Genomic DNA, 25,348 nt, shown 5'->3' with positions numbered 1-25,348 from the left:
TTTCCAATCTCAAATCCAATTTTTGTATTATTATTTTTTTAATATCTCAGCTGATTCAAATACATGCATCAAATATAACTCTTTGTTTGCAAAAGAAATTGCCATTATAGTTGTCAAATAGCAAATAAATAAAATATAGCCTGAACCATGGTACCTCAGGAGTAAACTGCATTTTATGATTTTTTGCTATGATGTGTGTCACAAATATTTCCAGGGATAGAAAAGGGATGAATATAACAGTTGTTACTCAAGATTTTTCTGCTATTACACTCTAAACATAAATGTTCTTTTTAGAACAGATGCAGTGTTTAATTCAGTTCAGTATTTTCCAGGAAATCAGTTGCTGATCAAACATGTATCCAAATTCCAAGTTCATTCAGAACTTGAAAAGCAAAATTTAACACAAGGAATGGAATTTTGTAATGACCCAGCAATTAACAAAACCAATCTCATAGTTCCCAGGAGAATGAAAGAGCCAAACCCAGCCATTCCTCCTAATTAGAGGTGAAAACATTATTAAAGATCATAAAAATTAAAAGCATATGTAACTCCTATAAGGTGGTTTTTTAACTGGAAAATAACTGATGGCCATGCCAAATTCCAATGTTTTCTGATGTAAGAATTCACAGGAGATTAAGAACACATTTTGCTAGGAGACATTCACAACATTAACATGTACAGAGACTGAAAAGAAGGCTCTGTAGGTAAGGTCAAGTGAGACAACCCATGATGGATGAGCACCAAATTGGCAGCTCTCAGAGAAAGAGGTCGTTTTGGTTTGGTTTGGGGTTTGTTTTTTTTTTTGTGGCCAAATAATATTCACTCAAAAGGTAAAGAGGATTTATGTTTTCACTCATCTCTCCCACACCCCTATTAGAAAGGAATCTACTCACCTCTGACAGGAGATTCCACAACTCTCTGTTTGTGGGAATGGGAGGGTGAGATTATTTATGAAAAAAAAGATTTTTGAACTTGAAATAAATCCTGTTTAAGGATTTAATTTTAAGATTTTGCTCCGCCCAATGCAGGACCCCACCTGCTGACTTGGAAGAGAGGCTGACTGTGCCTACAGTGAACATTTTCAGTGCTATGCAAAGATGGAAGATAATTTCAGTGTGATATTCTGGCTTTGCATTGCACAAATACACTAAACAGCTCAATGTGATGAAGTGAACATTACTCCTCCTCCAGATAATTTAACATTTGGAGTGTACCAAAGTAACAAACTAAAAATGATGTGGTAACCTGCACTTTCATCCTAGCTCATGTAGTCAATTTTCTCTTTCACCCAGCATTTAATATGATGTCCTCATGTGAGCCAAGAAGGAATTATGACAGTCATTTAAAGGTATTGAAGTATTAAAGAGCAAGAGTATTAACCTGCTGCAGGGATTTAGCTTCTGAAATTGTGGGGTATTCATAATTCAAAAAGATGTTTGGCAGAGCCATTGCCTGGCTAAGGCTACTTAGAGCTTGTGGCATATCTTGGAAGATTATACACACAAAATCATTTCTGCCCTGCTTGTAAAGCAATGGCCAGAGAATGGCACCCTTTGGCTTCCTTCCTAAATTAGTCACAGTTGTTAAGTGCAGCAGAGCAGCTTTCAGGAGCAGACCAAAAGAGCAGGAGTTTCATCTGTCACTGTGCATAATAGGGTGGAATTTGGTCTATTCAGCTCACTTACTAGCTTGGATCAATTAGATTAATTTCTGGTTGCAATGAAGTAAAGAGAGAAATCTGTTCCCTTTGTGTCACTAAGCTGCCTAAAACTCAGCAAAATACAGGTAATTAGTGAATTCTACAACATATTTGCAGAAATATGTAGTTTTTAGAAGTACTAAAAGGCTGACATAGTATTAGCCCTTAGAATTGTTATCTCAGGAATTCAGCCCATTCAGGTCACGTATCTGCCAAGAGTACCCAGGGAGAACTCCATTAGAGCAGCATTTGGTGAATTTTCTTATTCAAAGGCTGATTTGGGAACTATATTAAAAAGGAATAAAAAGTATAACGACCCAACTCAATTAATTGACTTTAGGGGGTCCTAATTTCAGAGGCTGTCTGTGTGTGGATCACCAGGAGCAGCTCTGAAGTTCTCTGGGGGAGTTATGTTCACTATGATGAGCTGTTCTGTCAATAAATGAGAATAAAACTCCTGTTTATACATGACCCTTGGCATCTTGCCAGGCAAGGCCAGTCATCTCTGTCCCTAGGAGATGGGAGAATAGGTTTGGACTGAAGCTCACAGCTTTCTGGGCAAGGGCATTAATTTGTAGGCAGCCCAGTAATCCCACACAGAGAGGTTGCCTGGCTTTGGGTAGAGTAGAGAAGTGCAGCAGTGAAATGTAAGTTTTTCTGGAAGCACTAAAGCTATTAGCTGGTGATTCAAAGCCTGGAACATTTGAAGACTTGCACACCACGTATATAAACAACCAAGGAACTGAAAAACCCTGTGTACAATTCAAATATAAAAGGACCTTTCTGCTGTTCAGAATCCCCAGCAAGCATGGAAGTACAGAACATTTTGAAATAATTTGCATTTCATCATATAGATGAGTCATTTAAAGCAGTGGTTATTCCAAGAATTTCCACTTTTGCTGGGATTAATCCTGTGAGTTGCTTAGTACCTCAGCTCTCCAACTACAACTCAGTAAGGTTAGCATGGCCCTAAAACCAATCCCATGGAATTTCCATCTTTTCTTACTAATTCTGATGGAAATCTACAAACACAATCTGCACATGTGCAACATGAAAACATGGATACACCTTTCCCCCACATGGTTTTCATATGAAAGTCATGCTGTGCCACAGGAGGAAAGTAAATCTTCCTACACCTCCACAACAGTGACCCGTGGCTGTGATACCTGAATTTAATTTGATTTGTCAAACAATGACCTTATTGTGCTTTAAAGAAAGCTTCAGGTTTCACCTTAGCAGGGAGAGTTGAGTCAGTATCTCTGCATTTATAATCAGATGTGAGAAATAGGAGTGTATGAGAATATGCATCACTCTTGAGAGATTATTAGGTCTCATAACACACACCCTCACAGCAATATTTTACAGCTCAGAAATGGAAGTGTCTCCAGGTAGACTGCCTAGGCAACCTCACTGAGTATTTCAGTGTACTTTTCTCTGCAATCTGAGTTTATAACCAGTTATTTTTGGAAACAGTGTTATCTCCTTATGCTTCCTAGGAAAGTTTGGAGGATCAAAAAAAAAAAAAAAAAAAAAAAAATACTCACAGAGCCAAAATGAAAAGTTGCATCATCTGTGGCTATCTTCTTTCCACATATGAACCACTCTGGATCAAGGATATTCCTAAGAGAGAGGGAAAACAGACATTTCAAAGTTCTTGGATGTGCTGCTTTTGGGCAAGTTTTCAATATAAATAAAAATGCGTGCAACTGTACTTAGTGTCAAACCCTCCTCTCAGTTTTACTGGGAACTGAGCTGAGTTGTGCCAGGAGCTGTGAGAAGGAAATCTGGCCCTTCACCCACCACTTTCCTGGAGGCAAGGAAAGCTTTTTAACTGTCAAATTCAGTCATGAAATGCCAGGGTAACATTTGTTGCAAATCTACCTAAGTCACAGCAGACACTGATTCAGTCTACAGTGTCTTAAAATAAAAATAATGAATGGCACACATATTATTTAGGAACAGAGCATTAAAATAGCATCAGTTAGTGTCAGGAATCAAAAAAAAAAAACCTGTACAAAAGAAAAACCCAGGGAACAAAATAGTTTCTTTCACAGGGAGCATATAAAGTGGCTGCACATATTTACAAAGCTGTTCAAATATAATTTTATACCAGCAGGCAAGGATTCTCCATACCAGCAGAAGAGCAGGACTCTCTTCAGACCTATTTAACCTCCAGCTCCTCAACCAGAACTGAGCATAAGGTGGCCACTGCAGTGCAGAATAGCCACTAGCCATGTGGCTACTATGAGTTCTCAAATATCACATTTCTCCATGGGCAGAAATGGGGAAATTGGGCAACTCTTAAACTGAGTCCTGCACCCTGACCTGATGGTTGGATTGCTGCTTGCAGTTCAGGACTGCAGACTGAGCAGAAAACTCTTCAGATCCTCTGCCCCACACTTTATCACACAACTATGATACCACCTCTGGTAAATCTACATCTGGTCCAAGAGTCTCAGAGATTATGGGGTGGCCACTGTCCTGTAGGTGAATTTATTTGACAATTTATGTCATTGATAAGAAAAAAAAAAATTCAGATATGAAATTAACTCACTACCCATGAAAATACATATTTGTTTCATCCACTAGGAAAGGAGTGCAGCATTTTTAGTAGCTGAACTTTTGAAGAATGCCTTATTAAAGTTTGCTGGTTTTTTAGAGGGAGAAGGGACATAAAATACAAATATTTACAGGACCTATATAGAAATGATGTTCTGGTGCTCCCTCTGCTGTTTCTGTCAGTGGAAAAATGGGAGTGTTTCAAGGGCTGTGTATATCCCTTCAGAAAGAGTAAGAAATACTCATGCCTAATCAGTTTTTAGAAAGGATTTTATTTTTCCTTTTTTTTTTTCTTTTTTTTTTTTTTTTTTTTTTTAAATGAAGGAAGGCTAATGTTTTAAGAAGACACCAGATTTTAACTCAGATTCTAAGTATTATTCTGGCCCAAGACAGTACTTTGTGTTTGTTTTTAAAAGCAATCTACATCTGACATCAAATGTCTTTGCAGGATTCTGTGTTACTCTTCCATCCAAGCTTAGAAATCACACTTAGATCATTACTACAAAGACCATTTTTCAGGATGAACTATTAATGAATGTTTTGTTTGGGACAAAAAATTACTAAACTAGTGAGGATTATTTTTCTTCAATAAGATTTGATGTATATTTGTATATTTTTAATTTAAATATTCTCCAAGTAAATCAACAGCCACTGATGATGAGATCTTCAGCAAAATCTTCCATTGTATTTAAAAACTCCTGACAAAATGTACATGCTGGATTTGAAGGCCACCACTCAATCCAAGTGCTAGAGTCCAAAGGGTACTGGAATCTAAGAAGAGAGATAGATAGAGAGAAGAGAGAAAAAGATAATTTGATAAATTAAAAGATAAATTTTTCTCTCTAGAAGAGAGAACAAGATAATTTGCTGCTAAGATTTGTGTTCATAATCCTGCTTTAGATGTACTTATCTGAAATCACATTGTGCAACTATCTGGTTTAATATTTAAAAAAATTAGATCCATTATACATTACTTGAGAATTATTACATAGAAACACTTGCTACTTCACAGCACACTCTGACTAAATTTCTGCATAATCTGATGGTAAGTGACTTACTTGAATTTGAAACCAACATTTATCTTTAAAGCTTCTTTTCCCATGATCAAATATTGCTCTCCTGGGCTCAATTCAACATCTGTACAAGTCTTCTTTTTAACAAAGGTTATTTCATTATTTTTTTGAGCAAAAGCCTGTCCTGAAATAGAAAGCCAAGAAACGGAAAAATTTCCCAAAGAGAATTTCCAGTCACTCATATATTAGACAGAAAACACCAAAATGTTCTACAGTTCAGCACAGCCAAGGGATCTATTTGCCACTAGTTATATAATAGGAAAATCTGATAATATAAAATGTGTTTCTGGGAAAGATTTTTAAAATTAAACCCAAACAGTAAAGAAGCTTCATGCACATTAAATAATTCTATATTATGGTAACTATAAGGACATGTTGGGTGCTTAAACTCAGAGGAAAAACAAGTATCTGCTTCAGATCCACAGAACTATGAGCAGCTACCTCTCCCAAAGCTTTTTAAAAGCATCACACAAAGAGTGCCCTTCTTTGTGCAAAAAAAGGGCACAAAAAAATTTCTTAAAGGCTCTATTTGTGACTCTGGTTTCCTACTGTGAGGATAGAACTGGGTTTGACTGCTGATTTTTGTCAGCTGTTTCAAGTGACAGTTTTTACTCTAAATAAATTGTTAAATGGATGAAGAACAGGACACTCACCTCTTTTATAGAGATCCATTAGAGTTGCAGAATACTTTACAAAATAACCTTCTTCACTACGTGATAAGATGTTCACTTTATAAACTGCAGAAAACACAAAACTTTGTTACTCTTTGTTCCTGGGATACCTCCTAAATGTCTTACAGAATACAACCTAGTAAAAAAAATCTTGTTTACTAGTAAACAAGTAAACATTTCAGTTGGAGCACACAAAATAGGTAACAATTCAAGCATTACCATATGCAATATCACTCTGGCATGCAGCTTCTCTCCTGGTATCAGCAGTTATTGACAGATCCAGTCTCTCTTGCATTTTACTGCACTCAGCTACATTAAGAAAGAAAAAAAATCCAAACTGCAAGTTTTTTTCTTTCAAATATAAAATTTGGAGAAGACAACACCTGTGGTTTTGTCCAAAGCACTGCACTGCATTTTCCCACCAACTGAAATGGGAAAACATCTTTAAAAAGTTTACCTTCCATGCATTTGCATTCATCTCCTTCACACAATCTTACAAGTCTTTCATTTCCATAAGGGTTATAAAACATAGTGCACCTTTTATCTAGAAGATCCAAAAAGAAACAATAAATACATGTAGAAAGCTCAAGTCCAAGAAGTCAACACTGAAACTTTGTGAGACAAAAATCTATCTCAGCTTAAAACAAAAAGGATTGGAAAATGTAGATATTAAGGAGGAATAAAGAGTTAAAAGACAAACATGACTCTGAAGACATGGAACACATACCTGGTGCATGATATTCATACACAGTGAATGTGGCAGGATTTAGCATTCCAACGTGGAAAAGTTCACTTATTCGGAACCCAACACAGAGAAAATTGTTAGCTGGCACCTGTTTGAAAGACACATGAATTAAGGAGCTCTAGAGAAATCAGAATTATTCTGAAAATCTTACAGTAATGGAAAGGGTAACATACAGAGTCTATCTGCAGAATAACATGTCCATCTTTTATCTCATAATCTGCTATCAACTGATCAACTCCACTTGCAAGCTGTAGGGAAGAAAAACAGAGAAAAATCTTTTATAAAAGTGAAATTTTTTTTGTATGATCTTGAAGGTTTTGTGATAAGTAGCTTTAACACAATTCTGAGATGTGAAAAACCTGATTTTAGGGTTGCCCCTATATGATGCTCATATTCTCATTTGGGTGTTTTTTTGTTTTCTTTTACAAAAATTACACTTTTACTCATTACATGAAGATAATGAACAACTAGAGAGCTAATTGTCTTACTTGAGTCCACATACAGTATCTTATTTAAATCCTACAGCTCTTAACTCTGGTTGCCTCTAACTAAAACTCACAGGTTTGTGTACAGGAGCTGGATGAACACAAGCACTACAATTAAGATTCATTCCAGAAACCTTAGCCAGCTCCTAGTGAGGTGAGTGCACCAACAGGGCTGGGTTTACAGTAGCAGCTGCAGCATCTCCAGAGGTTGATGTACCCCAACACAAGGGACAACCACTCTCTACCTGCTCTTATCTTTCTGTTAACAGAGGGAGCCCAGATGTCAAACTCTAAATAGATGTCTACCTTCTGTCTCTATCAGAAATCCATAATTTAGACTCAGGTAGAATATTTTCCTAAGTATTAGAAGTGTTTAGAAGCATTGAGAATACAATGATATAAACCTGCACTACTACTCTAACAGAAAAAAATTCAGAACAATAAATACTACAGTTCTGTTAAAAAAACCTTAAGAAAAAAGGTCTCTAATGCTTACAGTAGTTAAGTCTTCTGTATTTGCTTCCAATCCACTGACCAAACCTATGTCCATCACAGCATGAGCAGATCCTGACCGTGGCTCTGTCGCACTGGGCCGGTACCTAAAATAGATTCAAAATATAATTAGTTAGAAACTTGTTATGAATATATCAGTTAATGTCATATAAAATACAAATATTAATGTAATAGTAAAAAATTAACTAAGAAAAACCAAAATACCAGGAAGCCTTTAGAAAATTCTTAGAAGAATTTCATAATTCACGTGTACACCCACAGTGCATTTGCTTTGTGCTGCTCCAATTCCTTAACATGTCAGCTGGGAATTCTGCCTTTGCAAGGAGTGCTGAACGTTAGGAAATCCAGGAATCTAGAACCAGCTTTTAGTTAAATGAAACCTTTAAATGCAAAGCATCAGCTCAGTCACCGAGGAGAGAAAAAGCCCCACAACCAACCAGCCAGGAACCCCATCAGGGGTACTTACTTTGCACAAGCCTCCAAGCGCCCAAGGGGTTCCCCTTCTTCCTTTCTGTGACCTTTTTATAGCAAAAAGGTCAGAGTAAGTTTACAGCCCTTCAGAAGCAGCACCCCAAAACTTTCATAAGTGAAAGATAATTCTTTAAATTCAAAAAAGGCAACAGTTTCAATAAAGGCTAACAAAGCTGCCTTTAGAAAGGGTCAGGATTTATTACAGTTTCATTGTTATGAAACACTTTGCTAAACACAGTCAAGTTTTTTCCCCTCCCTCCCTTGCACTGACCTGAGCAGTAATATTTAAAACCATACTAAGCCTTTACCATCATGACTCTTGGGAAGAATCTTCAAGTCAAAGTTACATGACTCTTCAGAAGTACCAATTGCATTATATACTGTCCTCACCTATATGTGCAACAAATAAATAAATTAGACAAAAGAGAAGCAGTAAACAATCATCAAAACTGGCATAAAATTTGAAACTCTTAATAAGGAGAAGAAAACAGCAGCACAGACAGGTCTGAGCAGCATGATTAGGTCTGATGGATGCAAAGCAGAGTAAATAAATGATTGGCACAGGAAGGAATGGGGAATTCTGGAGCAAAACCACACCATTCTTGCTGGTTGTATTTACAAGGCTAAAAATATTATCCAAACCTGAAATATTATCCTGATATTTTATGAAAATAAATACTAGTTCACAAGTACATGGACATTTCAGATATTATTAAGTTTAATACTGGAAGAGTCTATGAAAGACTAGAATATATCATGGCAACAGCTTAATATTTAGGCATGCAAAAAATTGTTCCTTTAAATATTACAAGAAAACAGATTTTCAGGGGTATTGTTTAATCAACTAAGAGTAAAAACCAGAATAACAGAGAATTAAGCAATTTCTCAGAATTAATCACTAAGCTGGGTCTTCCCTGTGTGGCTGTCTGAGCAGACATAATAATAATTGATAAGCACACATGGTTTATCTATTTAGATTTAGGGAACAGAAAACCTCCACTGAAGAGGAAGAAACTTCATAACTTTCTCATGATCCCAAAGGTAAACAATGTCTTGTACTTAATCTAAAATGTAGCCATAATGACATCCATCACTTCAGTCTAAAGGTAAGGGCAACAAATGGAATAGTTTATGAGAAATTTGGGGTTTTTTTTCAATGTTTATAACCGAAAAAAATAGCTCAAGTTTTAAAAAATTGGTTGCATGCTTACATTTACTGTAGCTATGCCAGTGCTGCTTCCAGTGCTTACATAAATGTCATCATCCAAAGGCACCTAAAAGGTGGATGTTTAACAAAAAGTTAATAAGGGCAAAAATTCAGGTCAGATGTCTGTTTGTTTTACATTTCAAATATATATCAAGGCCTGATACAAAGAGAATCTAAAACCAAAAAGAAACCACATTACAAAGGAACACACAGACATGCTAAATTAAAATCAATTTTCAGATACATTAAATTTAACAGATAATTGAAGTCCTTAAACATTCACTATACCAAATTACCACCAGATTCTTAAAAGAAGTTACCCAAGTAGCAATTTCCAAGTTCAAATAATTATTTGACAAGTTGCTAAGAATTCTGCTTTCAGTTTTCAAAAGATAGTATTCACTCACTGTCACAGTTCTTCCCACAAAATTATCTTCTGTCAGTTTGAAAAGATGAAGGTTTCCATGGTTTTTGTAAGCTACCTTAACACTCATATCCAAATAGAGACGTTTGGTAAGAAGGGAATATTCAGTCAAGGCTTCAAGGGCAGTAATTGTGTCCTGCAATTATATAAACAATTATATATTATATAAACAATTATATATATGTGTATAAACAATATATATTATATAAACAAATATATATATATAAACTATATATATATAGATTATATAAACATTTCTATAAAGAATTAATTCCATAAAATTAAAAAGAAGTAAAAATTCAAAAAAAAGTTGTCATACTTGGAGAATGAGAACAAAATATTTAAAAGCTTACCTGAGTTGAATAAAATCCCCCCCCATATCTTTGTTCCTCAGACAACCATTTGATGATTGGATTAGCATAGTTTTGGTCCCCTCTTAGCAAAGTAGTAAGCAAGGCATATGCTGTAGTTTCAACCATCTGTGCAGTAGCAGAGCTGGGAGTGTGTTTGTCTACAGCTTTGAAAGTATCTTTCCAAAAACGATACAGTGGGGGGTCACCTACAGAAAATACAAAATAAATTTTCAGACTGAAGCAGAGCAGCAGCTCTCTCCAGGCTGCACAAGGTGAACTGTTGCCCACTTCACTGAAACACACCCTCACTGAAATTCACTCTGCAGGTGAATCACAGCACAGAATGAACAGAAACACTAAAGGAGCATCCTACCTGCCAGGCAGTAATACAGAATTCAGTAATACCTATGACTGATGCTTCCCTCTTCAGTGCAGAGAAGGCCAAACGTGCAGAGTGGTGGTTGGGATCCACAAGAGCTAAAGCATAGGAGGTTATTGCCATGGTGAAGGGGCTTTGAGCAGACTGCACATTTTTCATCAAATAATTTCCTGCTTTGTTTTTAGCATCATGGATTTTCTGAAAGGATGAACAGGCTACAGCTAACATCCATCAGACTTGGGATAAAGAGACACATCTAGCAAGGCAGTTTGAGGGTATATAATGCAGTGGATCTTGCAATCAAGAACTTCATTATTGTTCTTTTACTGATTTTGAAACACAAAGATTGAAAAAGCAAATAAAGCCCATCTAAAAACAGCCTCTTGATTTCATTGAACAAATGTTAAGGAAAAAGGAAGAAATGAGAACCCCAGGACATGATTGCTGGCAGAAATAAAAATATTCTTTACCTGAGTAGGACATATTTTTATTGACTTTTCAATTCCAATAACAGAAAATGCTGTGAGATACAAAGCGTTTTCTTTGGTTTCTTTAGGTAAGGTACCCTACAAAACAAAATATGTAAATACAAATAAATAGAAGCTACATTGAATTTAAATAAATTAAATTGTTTGCAATTTAGGTGAGGAAACAAACAAATTCTTGTAAAAGATGTCAGTTTGGTTTAACCTGAAAAAATGTTGACTCTTTTGAAAGTAATAGCTTTTTTGTAAAAAGAGACAAAATTATATAAAGTTATTGGCAAGCCAGGACTACTGTACTGCAAAATCAACCTACATTCTTTTCCCTAAATATTAACAAGTGGTAAGCAGCTACTTTTAGTGGCAAAATTGGAATGCTTGCAAGATTGTGCTATTCTTTAAATTAATCTAGAAAACCACAAATTTAACAAAATTGACTTGAATAGTTATTCTGCTGAAATGCAGCCTAAAATACCTTGAATTCCTAAAACACATCATCTCCTGGTGAATTCAGCTTTTACTGTACACACACAAAAAATGCTTGGTTTTCATACCTGTAGTTTTATTGGTTGGTAACTAGAAAATTCACTGAATGACCCATCTGGCATTTGACAGTTCTCAATCAACCACAGGAGTGAATTACAAATAGAAATTTCATCAAGATTTATATATTGATTAACTTGCCCAAGAACCCTTAAAGCAAAAGCTGTCAACCTGCCAAGAAAACCAAAAAATGTTTGTTTTGATCAGCAGATACTACCACAGTTGTTTAATATGAAAGCAAAGGAGTGAAATAAAGCCTTTTCTTCCCTCCTTAATCAAAAGAGGTTTTTAAACTCACCACGTGCTAGCTTGCCCATTCTTCCACATGCTGTATGAGAAGTCAGAATTTCTGAAGGATGAGATGCTGACAATTCCTAAGGGATATGTTAGGCAGAAAATAAGTTATGAAAAGAGATTTATATATATTTGCTCACTCAGCTATATTATCTTTCTCCTTCAGCAAATTCTCTGCACTTCTACAAGTCTGAAGCAAGAGAGGCAGTTATATTTTCCTACCTTCTTTCATCTTCCTCCTCATTTGAGTTCTTGAAGTCAAGGTTTCAGGACCCAGTAAATGCCAGTTTTCTGATGCTTCCAAGTAGTGAAACACATAAAATACTGGGGCAATGCTCATAAATTCTGCCTCTGCACTGCCCTTTGGCAGATTAGTAAGAGCACTAAGACCAGTAGGACTGAGGATTGTGGCAATTGCTTCACCCATAAGATGTCCTGTGGAAAGAGAAAACCAAAAATTTGAGAGATATTGAAAGTGAATCAAGGGGCAGAATCTGACTAATTTGTACAAGCAATCATTCTTCATGAAGTACCTAAAATTCTACACAACAAGATGATCTGCAAAGCCTTTTCTCAAAAGAAAGGGAATCTAGGAACAAATTCCAAAAAAGTTAAATGAAGAAATACGAGTAGGGGAAAAGAACATAGAGTAGACTAAAGGTTTTAATTTAATTTACCTTTTACACTGACACTTCTATCAATTTTTGTTTTAGGGACCAGATTTAGTGGTACTTTGTATCGAAATTCTTCTCGTCTCTTGATTGAACCTATAATTAAAAATGTATATATATTTATACCATAAATTACAATCCACATCAATAGATGATTGAAATGTATTTGAAGTGGATTTGTTAGTCAATGAAAGGAAAGGAAACCTTTGGAAGGGACAAATGAAAACTATTTCAGGAAGCAGAAATGCCAATTTTTTCACTGAAAACTTCATTATCGTGACTTAAAAATATGAAAAAACAAAGCAAATAAGATCAACTCTCACCATAAACACCCTGTGGATCCAAAGTGAAGCCTGAATGAAGTTCTTTTGTAATGCCTTCTGGCTGGAATCATTAAGAGGAAAGAAGCAGGGAATGAAAACACTTTTGTCTCATCAAAAATATTAGTTGAAGCAACAGTTTAAAACTATAAGGTTTTTTGCATTCTACACCCTTTCCTATATTTGAGCTTTACTTAAATCTTCTACTTCTAATCTGAGATTTTGGATTTAGTCAATATTAAAATAAAGCAATACTTGGATATTTATTTATTTCTTGTGACTGAATCAATATGAAATTCAAAACCACTACAACCATTTTGACTTTTTTTCCCCTTACCATCACACGTAATGTTTTAACTACAGTTTCACTGTCCATGGCTGCCAGCAAGGTGAAGTTGACAGTGTGAAGGCCCAGTTCCAAAGGGAGTATTCTGAATGTAACTGGGGAGGAAGAACCACCATCCAGATTCTTAATCTGGCAGTTGTGTATCCTTGATCCTGTAGCTGCAGAATCTCCAAAAGAACAGATTCCATCTCCAGTGGCTATTGTAACACAGAACTGAAATGTTGAAAGATTTCAATGACAAGTACAACACCAAAGGAATACTAAAGCTACAAAAGTGAGCATTTTACTGCTGTAATACTATTTTCTGTCTGCAATGAGCAAGTGTCACTAACTTTGCTTGCACTAAAAACACACTAACAAATGTTCATTAGCAACACCAGGGAGCCAATACACCAGGCTTCATACCTGCTTCATACACATACTCAAATATACTCAAATTCTTTAAAAAATAATTTTGTACTTCTGGTTAAATATATCACCTTAAAACCAGTCCTTTTATATAAAATCCCTAGACAATAGAATCTGTGAGCTCATGAGCAGGTCATTCAAGAAGCTTCATCACTTTTTTGACAGTGTCCAAGTGACTGGAAAAGAAAAATTGTATTTTAACTTCTATGAGGAAAAGTTGACAACATCATAATCAGTGGAATGGCTGAAAATGAAACAATTAATGATTTTATTTAATTGTCACATAGTTATACAGAGCATATGTAACACTAGTTGAAAGACTGGAGACATCCTATCCAATAGTATAACGGGTACTTGCAGGGAAAATACTTTTTTAGGTTATAAGGTTAAACTTTCTGTAGTACTCACTAAAACCACAAATTACCTTAATTGCAGATGCCCTGTGGTTATAAACTGATCCTTTTAACTCAATTTGTTCTCCTCGCACCACAGAATAAGGAACATAAATGTTCAGGAAGATATCTTTTACAACTTCCATTTCCAGTGGTGCAGCAACACATATACCTAAGGAAATTAAAAACATAAAGCAGATTATCTTATCCACCCTTCTGATAAAGAAGTTAAAAAAAAGTCTTCACACACTCGCCACCTTTACTGATGACTTCTTTTTTCAGTAAGTACTTGGAAATTGTCCAAACTTTTCTAAAAGTGACCAGGCTCTTGCTTCTTGTTCCAGGTTGTGTCCCACACTTCACACAGACTTGCTGACACACCAGTCCTTTGGGTTTCTCCTTCTTACCCAAAGCAAGAAAGAAATTTTCTGCTTGGACTACCACATCTATTGGAAAATTTGTTTCTTCCTCTCCTCAAGTGCCTGAGCTGTTGGTAGCAGGACACTGGAAAGCTGTGCCAGGGAAGAGTCACTCACTCTTACAGAGTCACACAGAGTTCTTTTACTCTTTTCTAAGTCATTTATTGTGGGCCACTGTCAAACACAAGATAGGCTTTATTTCCCAGCCAATAAATTAAGTAACTTTCTTTCCCTAAAATACCTATTTTATCCTTTCACATCCTGTTTATCAATCAGAAAAATGAACATTTTGAAATATATGCCTTAACTGCAATGAGATGCTCTGCAAAATAAAAGCTCCCTAATTCTTTAGCAGCAAGCTAATCAGGCTGCAGTACCTACCTTTATCTGAAATGCCAACAGCTTGTACTTCCCAGGTAGTCAGAGAATCAGGCAAGGTGACAGTCAGAGTCTTTGACCTGTATGTACAAGTGTTAGTACAGTCATACATTGTCATCAGCCATCTGCTAACAGAGCCCAGAGCAACTCCTGTATCTATGAGAGCCTCAGGTAAGGGAAGATATGAGAGAGCATTTAGAAAACAGAACTAGTTTGCATAAATTTGGTCTTAGCTGACTTTACAGAAGCTGCTGTTTAACAAGGGTTGAAAGTGAGTGGGAACATGGTTCAACAATCAGGGCACCAGACAGCATCTCCTGCATGGAGGAAAAGATGGCAGGAAGATTGTTAGTACAGGACTGCATTTTAGCGCACATCTTGGGTACAACTAAAGCTGCCCGGGTTACCCCTATTTTAGCATTTACTTCCTCTAAAACTATGACTAAGTCAAACTGGTAACTGATTTGAGAAAAGCAGTACCTTGGAGAAACTTGGTGAACTTCCCATAACCAACTTTCAGGGAAGTAGCTACGAACGTCTGCCTCATCCAGCTCCAAGAGAGCCTCAAAATCTGAAGAACACAAAGCAAGTAAAAAAAATCCCTCACCAGTTCTGACACAAGGAGAAATGTATCTTAATACCCTCAATCAAAAGCCTGCATTAACCCCACCTCACCTATTTATACATGTGGATACCTGTCCAAAATCCAAAGGGATTAACTTGTTAACAAGAAATTATAGGGAGGAAAATGGGAGACAAGAAATTTCACATTCCCACTGATACTTCCTGACGTGTTACCTGTTGGCTGTTTCAGGGCTGGGCAATGGATTAAAATTTAGCAGTCAAATTCAGCATTGCCCTCAGAGGTAATGATGCTCTCTTACCCCAGTTCTGCTTGTTCTAAATGTGGGTCAATAGAACACAGCTCTTAACAAAACAAAAACTGCTCTCATACACCTCCTTAGGGGTCTTTGCAGACTGGTAAAACTCTTTCTGGGATAGCCCTGAGAGGTAATAGGGAGGGATCAGTAGATTACCAAAGATGTCATCTCTGTATTTTCCCATTCTGCTGGAAGTGCTTCCCCACATGCCCAGAGGAGAGGTCAAACTCTCATACTCACGCATTCTTGCCAGGATCAGGAGCTTGTTGGGCTCTTCCTCCCGCAGCCTGTTTGCAAATTCACAGCAGTCTTTGAAGGCAGAAATGCACCTTGCATGGCTCCGGATCCGCTGAGCTCTGTCACTGCAGGTCTCAGTGACTGGATAAGCTCTCACTCCAGCCATGCAGCACTTCCGAATTTCTGGATGTAGGTATTTGGATGCTGAGAGAATAATGAAACAATTCACAGCATCACAGAATGGCCATGGTTCCCTTCCTTGAGATGAGGTCATTCATTGCAAATGCATCTCAGCCTGTTATACTGAATTTTTAAAACTCATAGAATCATTATTCAAAAGCTAGTGACACATACATAATCACTACTATTCTGAAATTAAAATATAAGTAAGAGGAGTTTTATTGCATTTTAAGGATTAACAGTCAAAGGTTCTTCTGACAGGCTTGGTCCCTGGCAGATGGTCACTTGGAAAGATTATCATATTTTAGTGCAGTGAGTTTGTTTGTCTTTTCTGAAAAAGAAACATATCTTAAATAAATAATCTATTTTCATTGTGTACTTAAACCTTACCAACTTCACATTTGGCATTTGGCTGGGAGACTTTAGAAATGGGGTGCTCTCCAAAGTAATGTTCCACATATGCCAGTCTCTCTCCACCACATTAAGTTAATAACAAGAATTAAAAGTAGTAATCAATACTCAGATTCTTGATATCTATTTTTTTCCATGATTATATACTTTAAAAGGGTTTTTTTCACACCTTCTTTGAGTATCCGCTCCTTGAAGTCAGACCTCTTGGTTCTTAAAATTTCATTGCAAGTTTCATCTGTTCAAAGAATAAACAAATGAGTACAAAACATGTGACTTTTTTGTAATTGCATAGCCCACTTAAAAATAGTTCCATTAAATAACATTAAAAATTTGTGAGACTTTTTCTGATTACTATTCTAACTAGAAAAGCATTTTGATTTCAGTTACAATGACTCACAAGTTCTGTTTTCCTCCCTCAAAAATCATTAGCACATGCATTCCTTATTAATTTAAGGATGTTCCAACATATGACTGAGAGTCATAACTGAGTATTTCAGAAAAGAAAACCCACAGTTTCATGCTTAAGCCAAAGGACCATACCTGCTTCGTTTGAATCATCAGCATTTGCATTAGTTAAAAATGTAAGCCCAGCCATTCGGAACACATCCACGTTGTTCCAGCCTCCTCCTGCCCCACAGCCAAGGTCACTCTTTTCCAAGTGTAGCATTACCTGAGGAAAAAACACATGGAATATGTGATATGATGACTGAGGGAGGCAGACTTGCAGAAAGGCCACTTCAGTCTGGAGTTCTGCTAAGATGGTGCAGATCTGCTTTTAAAAGTGCAGCTTGCTTCTACTGGAAACCAGAAACCTGCAAACTAATTATTTTCACAGTTCTGAACTGTCAGATTGGAGGCAGCAACTGTTATTCTGTATTGAATTGCTCTACTTCCTATTTCCAGGTTTACTGAAGGCATGACACATAACAGCTATATTGAATATAAACATAAAACAAATAACTTGGTTTTCTATTGTGGCCACTACTTAACTTTTTCCATGGCTCTCTTTCCTCTTCCTGTGACTCCATATACTGCCTTGTCAATAGAGGACAAAGCAACAAAGGAATTGAATTGTGTTTTCATGTTAAGTGACACAACCTCTGCTGGATTCAGTATCTTTTTGCTTGATTGCAGCTTAATCTATAAATTGAAAACAAATATTGGTAGTTTTAAAAGTTCATTGTTAAAAAAAATTGCATCTGAAGGCAGAAACTTTAATAAGTCAAGGAAGTGTTGTATAACTTGTGTAGATCCAAGTTAAAATTTGACTATAAAATAAAAGAACAGCCAAATTTTAGTGCCTATTCTACTACTCACATCAAGACTATTCCCACACTTCTGTTCCACGTTCAGCCAAACTGAATCAGCCACCAACTCAGCAGTTTCTTCACCCATGACTATGTAGTAAACAACAAGACGTGCTGAAGGAACCATTTCTTGGGTTATCTGAAAAGTCAGATGCTCATATTCCAAATCCTTAATTCTATTCTGAGTTCCAAAGCCTACTATCTTTCCTTTTGACATGATCTAGAACAGAAAAATGATGGAGAACAACAAAGTCATGTTTTGTAATAATAACCTGCATTTAGATAGAATCCAACACACACAAAAAAAGCACTTGGGACCAATGGGTCTGGTTCAAGGGAAGGCAGCTCTCTCCTTTATTCTCTTCCAAACCATTCTCTTCCTCTCTGTTTCAACTCATGGAATCCCTCTCAAGACAAGCACTACTTGTTCTTAATCCCAGTCTATGTCAGATGGGAATTTAAAATAGAATTTAATATAGAATTTAAAGATGAGACTGTTAACAATACTTTTTACTGTAAGTCTGACAGATTAAATATGGAAGGAGCAGTTGCAGGAGCTGCATGTGCTGCTGAGGGCAGTTCTTGATTGCTAAGGTTTTTCATCTAGGCCAAAACATTAAATCCCAATTCAGTAATTGATAGGAAAACATCTGTTACTTACCAAATAGCTGAAGTGGTGGATTTTATGGATATAGTGACTACGTGGATATACATTAATATTTATGAAATCCCCTACTTCTAGTACTTTATGGTTTGAAGCCCAGTCAATGTACAGATAACTCTGACTTAATGATGAATAAGCTTTTGCTTCATAGGTTTTACTTGCTTGGTTTTCATCTGAAAGTTGTGGATCTGCAGTTTTTACCTGAAAGGAGAATAAATTGTTTGAATTTTTTTGTTTAGTAAAGAAGGAAACAAAAGCATTCTCAAAAGTGAAGAATTAAACCTTTGAAGAAAGAAATTAATGGAATTATTTAACTCACTTGAAACTCCAATTTTTTGCTATCAGATGGGATATTAACAACAAATAAAGCAGTTCCATCATTTATGCTTGTTTGTCTTCTCCCAGAGTCTGAAGCCTCTGATATCAACTCAGTCTCATCCATTTGCTCACTAAATGATTTTGCTGTGACAGTTATAGGGACATTTCTGACAAACTGATCCACTGTATCTTTCACCTGGACCTGTTAATCAGAATATACAACATTTCTTAAATGAATGGTGACATTTTTTCAAGGAGGAAACTTCCAAGCTGCTAAGCTTGTACAACAGCAAGTGAAAAATAAATAATTGGACGATGGAAATTAAAAACAGTACAGCAATATATACAAAAAAGAATAAGGCTTCTGCATTACAGGTTTGTGTTTTAATGTACAAAAATACTGCTTATTTTAACTAACCTTAATGAAGAATGGAAGTCCAGGCTTCACAAAGAGAGGAGTAGCAATCAAACTCAGTTTGTAAGGAGATACAGCAAATCTTACTCCAGCAAATTCTGCTTCACCACTGAGGCCACCTATTAAAATATTACAACTCCTTTTCATAACCACATCCTAGAGACTGTTTTCTCTCCACTTGCCTTCAAAGGGCAGCACCAACTGTCTGTTAAAGTGAAGTCCTTGGATCTGAAGGGTCATCTCCTACTAGTGTTATGAAAACTAATAATTAAAGAAAAGTTTAATCCCAAAATATTTTACATCAATGGGCGAGTTGTTCTTCCTTATAAATTTTTGGAAGGACTTCTGAATACCAAGGAAAGTCTGAAAGTCTGATACTAGGAAAGTTATCCATATGGTTTTGTTTTCTAGTTCTGTTAACATTTGCATTTTTGTTAGAAAAAAAAAAAAAAGCAACTTACCTGTAGTCTCCAACACTGATGCTGCAATATATAGATATGAGCCATCCAGTTCTTCTAGACTTTGAAACCCTATAGAACTCACTGCTTCCTTACTGTTAAAATTGATCTCAGCTACTCCATTTTCAATCTGGAAATGAAATATAAATAATTACTTAATAGTCAACAATCTAGAAATAACATATAGATACACTATATGTGAGCTGAAACTTTAACATGTTCATTGTCTGTTTTCAGGGTATCAAAGGTGGAGATATCTTAATGAAGAATTTATTCCTTAAAATTTTTGATAGTTGATAAACCAGTGGCATGTATTGCAAAGACTGCACACAGGCCCAACAAGAGACAGGAGTCACAGAGGTACCTGCACTACATGAGGAAAGATAATGCCTCTTATCATCTCTCAGTGACTGAAACCACATTCTGTCTCAGGTGCTGCCCCTGAGTTTAATTTTAAGGTGCACTTCTGTAATCCCAGTGATAGGCTTCCCAAATCCCAAAAAGCTGACACTGAATAGCAGTCGATGCAAACTTGGAGCTGGAACCCATTTGCACCAACTTTAATGGGAAAACTTCAGTGGAACTGGATCAGCCCTGAACTAAAGCATCTGGAATCTCCAGAACCTGGGCTTGCTGCTGCTTACCCTGGTTACGTGCATTGAACGAGGCATCATTCTTTTTTCAGTGTCTTCAATTATTCCAAAACGAAGAAAAACATCAGCACTTGCAAGCTTCTTGTTATAAAAATAGCTGAGAATAAAACAATATAAATGCTTTTTAAGATCACTTTATTGGCTGCAAGAGAGCATTTATTTTTGAAGAAAAACAGCTTCCTAGACAAGAGATGCAAAAAAAACCATCTGCGCAGCTTTAAAGACTCCTTGCAAAATAATCCCTTTTTAATAATTTTTAAAGGGTCACTCAGTTCTCTTACAGAGCTCAAAGGATTGTGATCACAGGGCTTCCAGAAGTAAAAGAGGAAACTTCTGGACATGAGAGAATCATTTCTCAGGTAAGAGATACAGACACTTAGAAATCAAAGCCAAGGTAAGAGATACACACTTTTAGAAATCAAAGCCAAATTTCCTTACCTAGCTTTCACAACAATCCTGAAGTTCTCAAATTTATCAGAACTAATAAAGTTTCTTTCTGGCTCTATGACAATGGAAAAACTTGGCATTGCTGAAAATTGAACAGAAAAGACAGCAACTTAGGTGTGTTTTCATACATTAAGCCTCAGAAAGACACTTCTGTATGGACATCAAGGAATCATGAGGGTACCAAGGGATTTCAGTCGTGGTATCATAGCCCCAGAACACAGCTGTCAGCTCAAGACATGTTGTGTTAATAAAGTCTTACACCAGTGTGAGGGATCAGCTTGACCCAACAGAGGTGGGGAAAAGCAGGCCAAGGGCACCTTGGGACTCTGTGTTTTCTTCCCTTGTGTTATGCAGCTGCCCTCTGCAAATTTATCTGAAAAAACATATGAAAATGAAGGCTTACAACATGGGCACACCTTACCATATTCCTTAACTTCAAATTTGGCAACAGCTGAGGTTACAAAATTCTTCTTATACTTGGCTTCAATCTTCCAAATTCCATACCTATGAAATGGCAACAATAATTTTTTTAAGATGAAAATTAAAGACAAAAAATAATGTTACTATTCAACTATCAGAAAAAATCTGCACCAAGTTTTTGCACATGTTCAGTACTTACTTTAAGAAGATTCTGCAGTGATTATTTAATAATTAAATAAACTTACTTTAAAACATTTTATATACTTATTTATTTATACCATGGTTACACACTATGTGAAATGTTTTCAAGTCATACACACTCTGTGTAGCAAGCAAAAAACATTCTGATAGTCTTTAAGAAAAGGCAGTATTATCTTAGTAATACTTAAAAAGCATTCAATAAATCTACTTAGGATTAGGAGGAATCTTGAAGTCAGGAAAAGAAACTATTCCAGTAAAATCTTCTTCTTCTATAATATCCACTTTTACTCCTTCAGGATCCTTTAAATTATAACAAGAAAGAAGCAGCAGTTACAGATCATTCTTATAAAAAAGAAAATCTTAATTCAGTGATTTCAGTGGGAGCCTGGCCATAATACATTTTTCTAAGAGTTTTGCCCATTTTACAGAATGAAAGCACAGTTTGAGAAACATTTCAGACTGAAATTCTGATAAAACATTTTGCTGTGGTCCCAACAACTAAAAGCTCTTACTACACAATGCTTAAAATTGCTAAAAATTACAGTAATTGCAAGCCTATTATTAAAGGCTAAAATAGTACAACAGTATTATGTCTTAAATGAAACAAATAACAAAATGAAACCCATGTATTATTAAGGCCCCTCAAGAAATCTTTTCTTAGATACTAAAGATAATTAATTTTTTTTTTCTCATTCTGCAGCAACATCAGGTATGGGACTTGAAAACCTCCATCCATCTGTGCAAAGTAATTTTTAGATCTTTTAAAAGATGCTTGAACACCTGCAAAAGCATCTTAGCTTTATTAAATATTGATTGTAAAAATGAGTTATCATCTAACTACATTTGCTGTTCCTGTGATCAACAGAATATTAATATTAATTTCAATTACAACTCACCACAAAAGTTAGGACAGTTTCTCGCCGAGCTGGCTGCAGTTCTTCATCCAGAGAATATACCCTGACTTTCACTGAAAAAATTATTGCAATTAACTTCAAAGTCACATCAGAATAGAGATTTTTTTTAAAAAAAAAGAAAAAGAAAAAGCAATTTCTATGGTATTATTGAGTAGTTAAAATATTATTCTATTATATCATAGTATTTCATTATTATGAAAAAACCAAACAGTATCCAATGACAATACTAACATAACCAAGACCTTAAATTAAATTTAAATCCTAATTAATTGGCAAAGTAAATGGGCTAAACCTTAAATAAAAGCCAAGACAAATAAATGTAACTTACCTGACTGATCAGGAGTATAAATTGGTTTGTCTGTATGAATAAAAAGAAACCCATTCTCATAGGAAACAGGAATTTTTTTTAATCTTGTAAAATGTGGAGAAACAGCTTCCAAATACACATAATTGACTGAATTCTCTGTTCTTGGTAAATCCGTTGGTTGAAGCTGGGAAAGATGAAACAGAGATTTTGAAAGAAAAAGATTTTTCAAGTTTTTTTTTCTTATGGTATTTTTCATTGATAAGAGTAACTGAACAGCAATTACTATCCTGTTATGAATTATTATTCAATAAAAACTTCAGCACCCACAAGGAGCTACTTTTGCTTACACCACAGATGTTGGTCTGAAGCATTAAGATACAGTTATTTTGAAATTTTGCATTCTATTGTACTGAGAAATTGGGGTGTTAAGCTTCACTTTGCAGTTTAAACAACTCAAAACTTCCCATAGTATTTTTTAAACACTTGTAACTACTTGGGATGTAACACTGCAAGAAAAGTTTGAAATCCTTACTCTTAAAGTTACAGCATCTTGGAATTTGTTGGCTGGAGTTAAAGAAACATGGCCAGAAGAATAAACAGCAAGCTTATCTGGAAAGCTTCTAATGGCAATTTTGACTGGAAATTCCTTCTCATAACCAAAAGCTTGAACTACAACTTTCTGAGATGCCCCAGCTCTGAAGATCTTTGGCGCCGTAAGGACATATCTGTATATGGAATATAAAACAATAAAAGGGTAATGGAACTACATTTCTTTCTGATTTCTTACTTCCATTTGTAATTCACATCCCTAAAAAGCATTAAAGCAAACAAAGCAATCAGGCTGTTATTCTAAGATGCTACTTTAAAACAGCAGAACCTCAGTCAGGATGATTTTTACCAAGACTGCAATAACATTACCAAATACCACCTCAGGTAACATTTATGAGTTTGATTTTGCAGACACACAAAAACATGTCCATTGAAACAGACTATTTATGTGCAAATAAATACTCCTCTTGCCAAATTAAACCCTGAAACACTCATCTTCCAAATAGTGCATTTGTGCAGTTTTCCAGCCAGTGAAGTTATTACTGAAATAAATGGGGCCATTTACATTAAAAAAACAGTATTAATACATTTTTACAGCTTTACTTCAATTTCTTTAGTGCTTTATAAACAGAACCAAGCATCATTCCAGAAAAGCACAAGCCAGGCTTTAGTATCTGACCACATCATGTACCCAAACATGAAGCATTGTTGAACAAACCATTTGATATTTGTGCATCATCTTTTTCTTAAACACCAAAAATACTTAGATTGGTGGCTTTTTCCACACCATTTTGAACAGGCATAATAAACAAAGCACTGCTATGTACAGTTGTGAAATACACATTTAAGTAAGAGCTTTCAACAAACCTGTGGCAAAGTATCTGTCTTCAGGCACTACAGAAGAGCTAGTGACTATCAGCTTTATTTCCTTGTTTATCTTGTGGCATGCAAAGAAATTACTACTCTTTCTTTGGCAGCAAATGCAGTATTTCCAGAACCATCAGCCTTTTTTCTAGCATTAGTCCCAAATGCACAAGTGAGAATTTTGCTTGTGAAAACACATCAGTTTGGATAGTGCCTTTTGCATTGGATCTACTTAAATTAAGTATCTATTTACATAAAATAACGGAGAAAAATCAAGCAACACTTCCACCTCACTCTACATTTCCTTTACTTACGTTTTTTCTTGGCTGAAAGTTGTTCCAGAAAATAGCAAAACAAAAAAATATGTTAAAGTAGTCATAGTGATAACTATGATAACAAACAGCAGTCTACAGATCCTAATGACTCTGGATTAAACCATTTGGCTTCTGCTGTAGATGAACAGAAATACCACCAGCACATTTAATTCATAGTTAATTATTAACTAAAGATCAGGTTTTTACTAAAATGTTATTGCCCCCTCTCAAGAAAGCCAGAAGAGCTAAACTTGGGAGTTTTTAAGTTTAGGATTTAAAGTTTTGAGTATGTCCAGAGCAATCCTACATCAGTTCGAATCTTCTCTCTGCTTGACACCTATATTAAAAAAAAATAATTTTAATAGGTAGCAAAAAAACTCTCAACTAAAAATCAGATTCAGCTTGTATTTAAATCAAATTGATTTTAAAACTGCATGTGAAGAAAAACAACAGTTGAATTACATCAAATATAAAGCACTGATATGTTTAGACTAGAAGTTTCAATGTTTTTGTTTTGAAATATTCTCCACTTGTGAATTTCTTTTAGTAATTTGTACGCCTGATTATACCAACTTCTGGGGTACTTCCATTACTATGATATGAAAATATTAGGGCACAACACATCTAAAACGTGCATTATTTTAAAAAGCATTTGCAAAAAAAGACATCAGTGACAAACCCTTTGCGTGCCTGATATCTAAAATAAGACCTGAACAAATAAGTTTATGAAAAGTCAAACTGAAGTTGTGCAAGACTTTGCAAGTTTAAACAAATTCTGTAGTCAAACTTTACGGGAAAGCCATTTACAGAACTCTTTCCGATCAATAGAAAATTAAACTACAAGGTCAGTTTGGGCTTCCCATTAGACAGAACAAACTAGAAGGAAAGTAACAATATATAGAATAAAATCTTACAAAAAAAGTAAGGTGCTTAATACTATTAAAAACTATGGCCCAAGTATCTACTACTAAATACC

General features: G+C 35.6%; 1 protein-coding gene across 1 annotated transcript; it reads right to left on the bottom strand.

The window, feature by feature from the left end:
* Positions 1 to 4,512: 4,512 nt before the first annotated feature.
* Positions 4,513 to 24,532, bottom strand: C5 (complement C5). Its single transcript, XM_071766036.1, has 41 exons — positions 24,373 to 24,532; positions 23,178 to 23,370; positions 22,667 to 22,829; positions 22,321 to 22,391; positions 21,633 to 21,724; positions 21,225 to 21,307; positions 20,795 to 20,885; positions 20,348 to 20,453; positions 19,707 to 19,833; positions 19,249 to 19,364; positions 18,832 to 19,032; positions 18,510 to 18,713; positions 17,859 to 18,068; positions 17,532 to 17,681; positions 17,082 to 17,211; positions 16,711 to 16,776; positions 15,954 to 16,154; positions 15,313 to 15,403; positions 14,836 to 14,912; positions 14,068 to 14,207; positions 13,227 to 13,448; positions 12,893 to 12,953; positions 12,576 to 12,665; positions 12,121 to 12,333; positions 11,903 to 11,978; positions 11,616 to 11,775; positions 11,050 to 11,145; positions 10,606 to 10,777; positions 10,201 to 10,406; positions 9,831 to 9,983; positions 9,428 to 9,490; positions 8,525 to 8,606; positions 8,212 to 8,263; positions 7,729 to 7,831; positions 6,921 to 6,995; positions 6,730 to 6,835; positions 6,460 to 6,546; positions 6,222 to 6,311; positions 5,985 to 6,068; positions 5,317 to 5,455; positions 4,513 to 5,029 (listed from the first exon to the last, which is right to left on the bottom strand). Exons 1-41 carry the CDS (start codon positions 24,435 to 24,437, stop codon positions 4,900 to 4,902), a joined length of 5,037 nt encoding a protein of 1,678 aa, XP_071622137.1. The 5' UTR covers positions 24,438 to 24,532; the 3' UTR covers positions 4,513 to 4,899.
* Positions 24,533 to 25,348: the final 816 nt, after the last annotated feature.

The sequence above is a fragment of the Heliangelus exortis genome, chromosome 22 (assembly GCF_036169615.1).
Source record: "Heliangelus exortis chromosome 22, bHelExo1.hap1, whole genome shotgun sequence".
NCBI classification, from domain to species: domain Eukaryota; kingdom Metazoa; phylum Chordata; class Aves; order Apodiformes; family Trochilidae; genus Heliangelus; species Heliangelus exortis.
This window is presented reverse-complemented; position numbering and strand designations above follow the sequence as displayed.

Excerpts from the sequence above, each read along its gene's own strand:
- C5 (XM_071766036.1), bottom strand. The coding sequence starts at position 24,437 with ATGACTACTTTAACATATTTTTTTGTTTTGCTATTTTCTGGAACAACT. Across the intron at positions 19,033-19,248 it reads GACTTCCATTCTTCATTAAG|GTCCAGGTGAAAGATACAGT; the intron begins GTTAGTTAAAAT and ends TCTGATTAACAG. Across the intron at positions 12,954-13,226 it reads TTAAAACATTACGTGTGATG|CCAGAAGGCATTACAAAAGA; the intron begins GTAAGGGGAAAA and ends TAATGATTCCAG.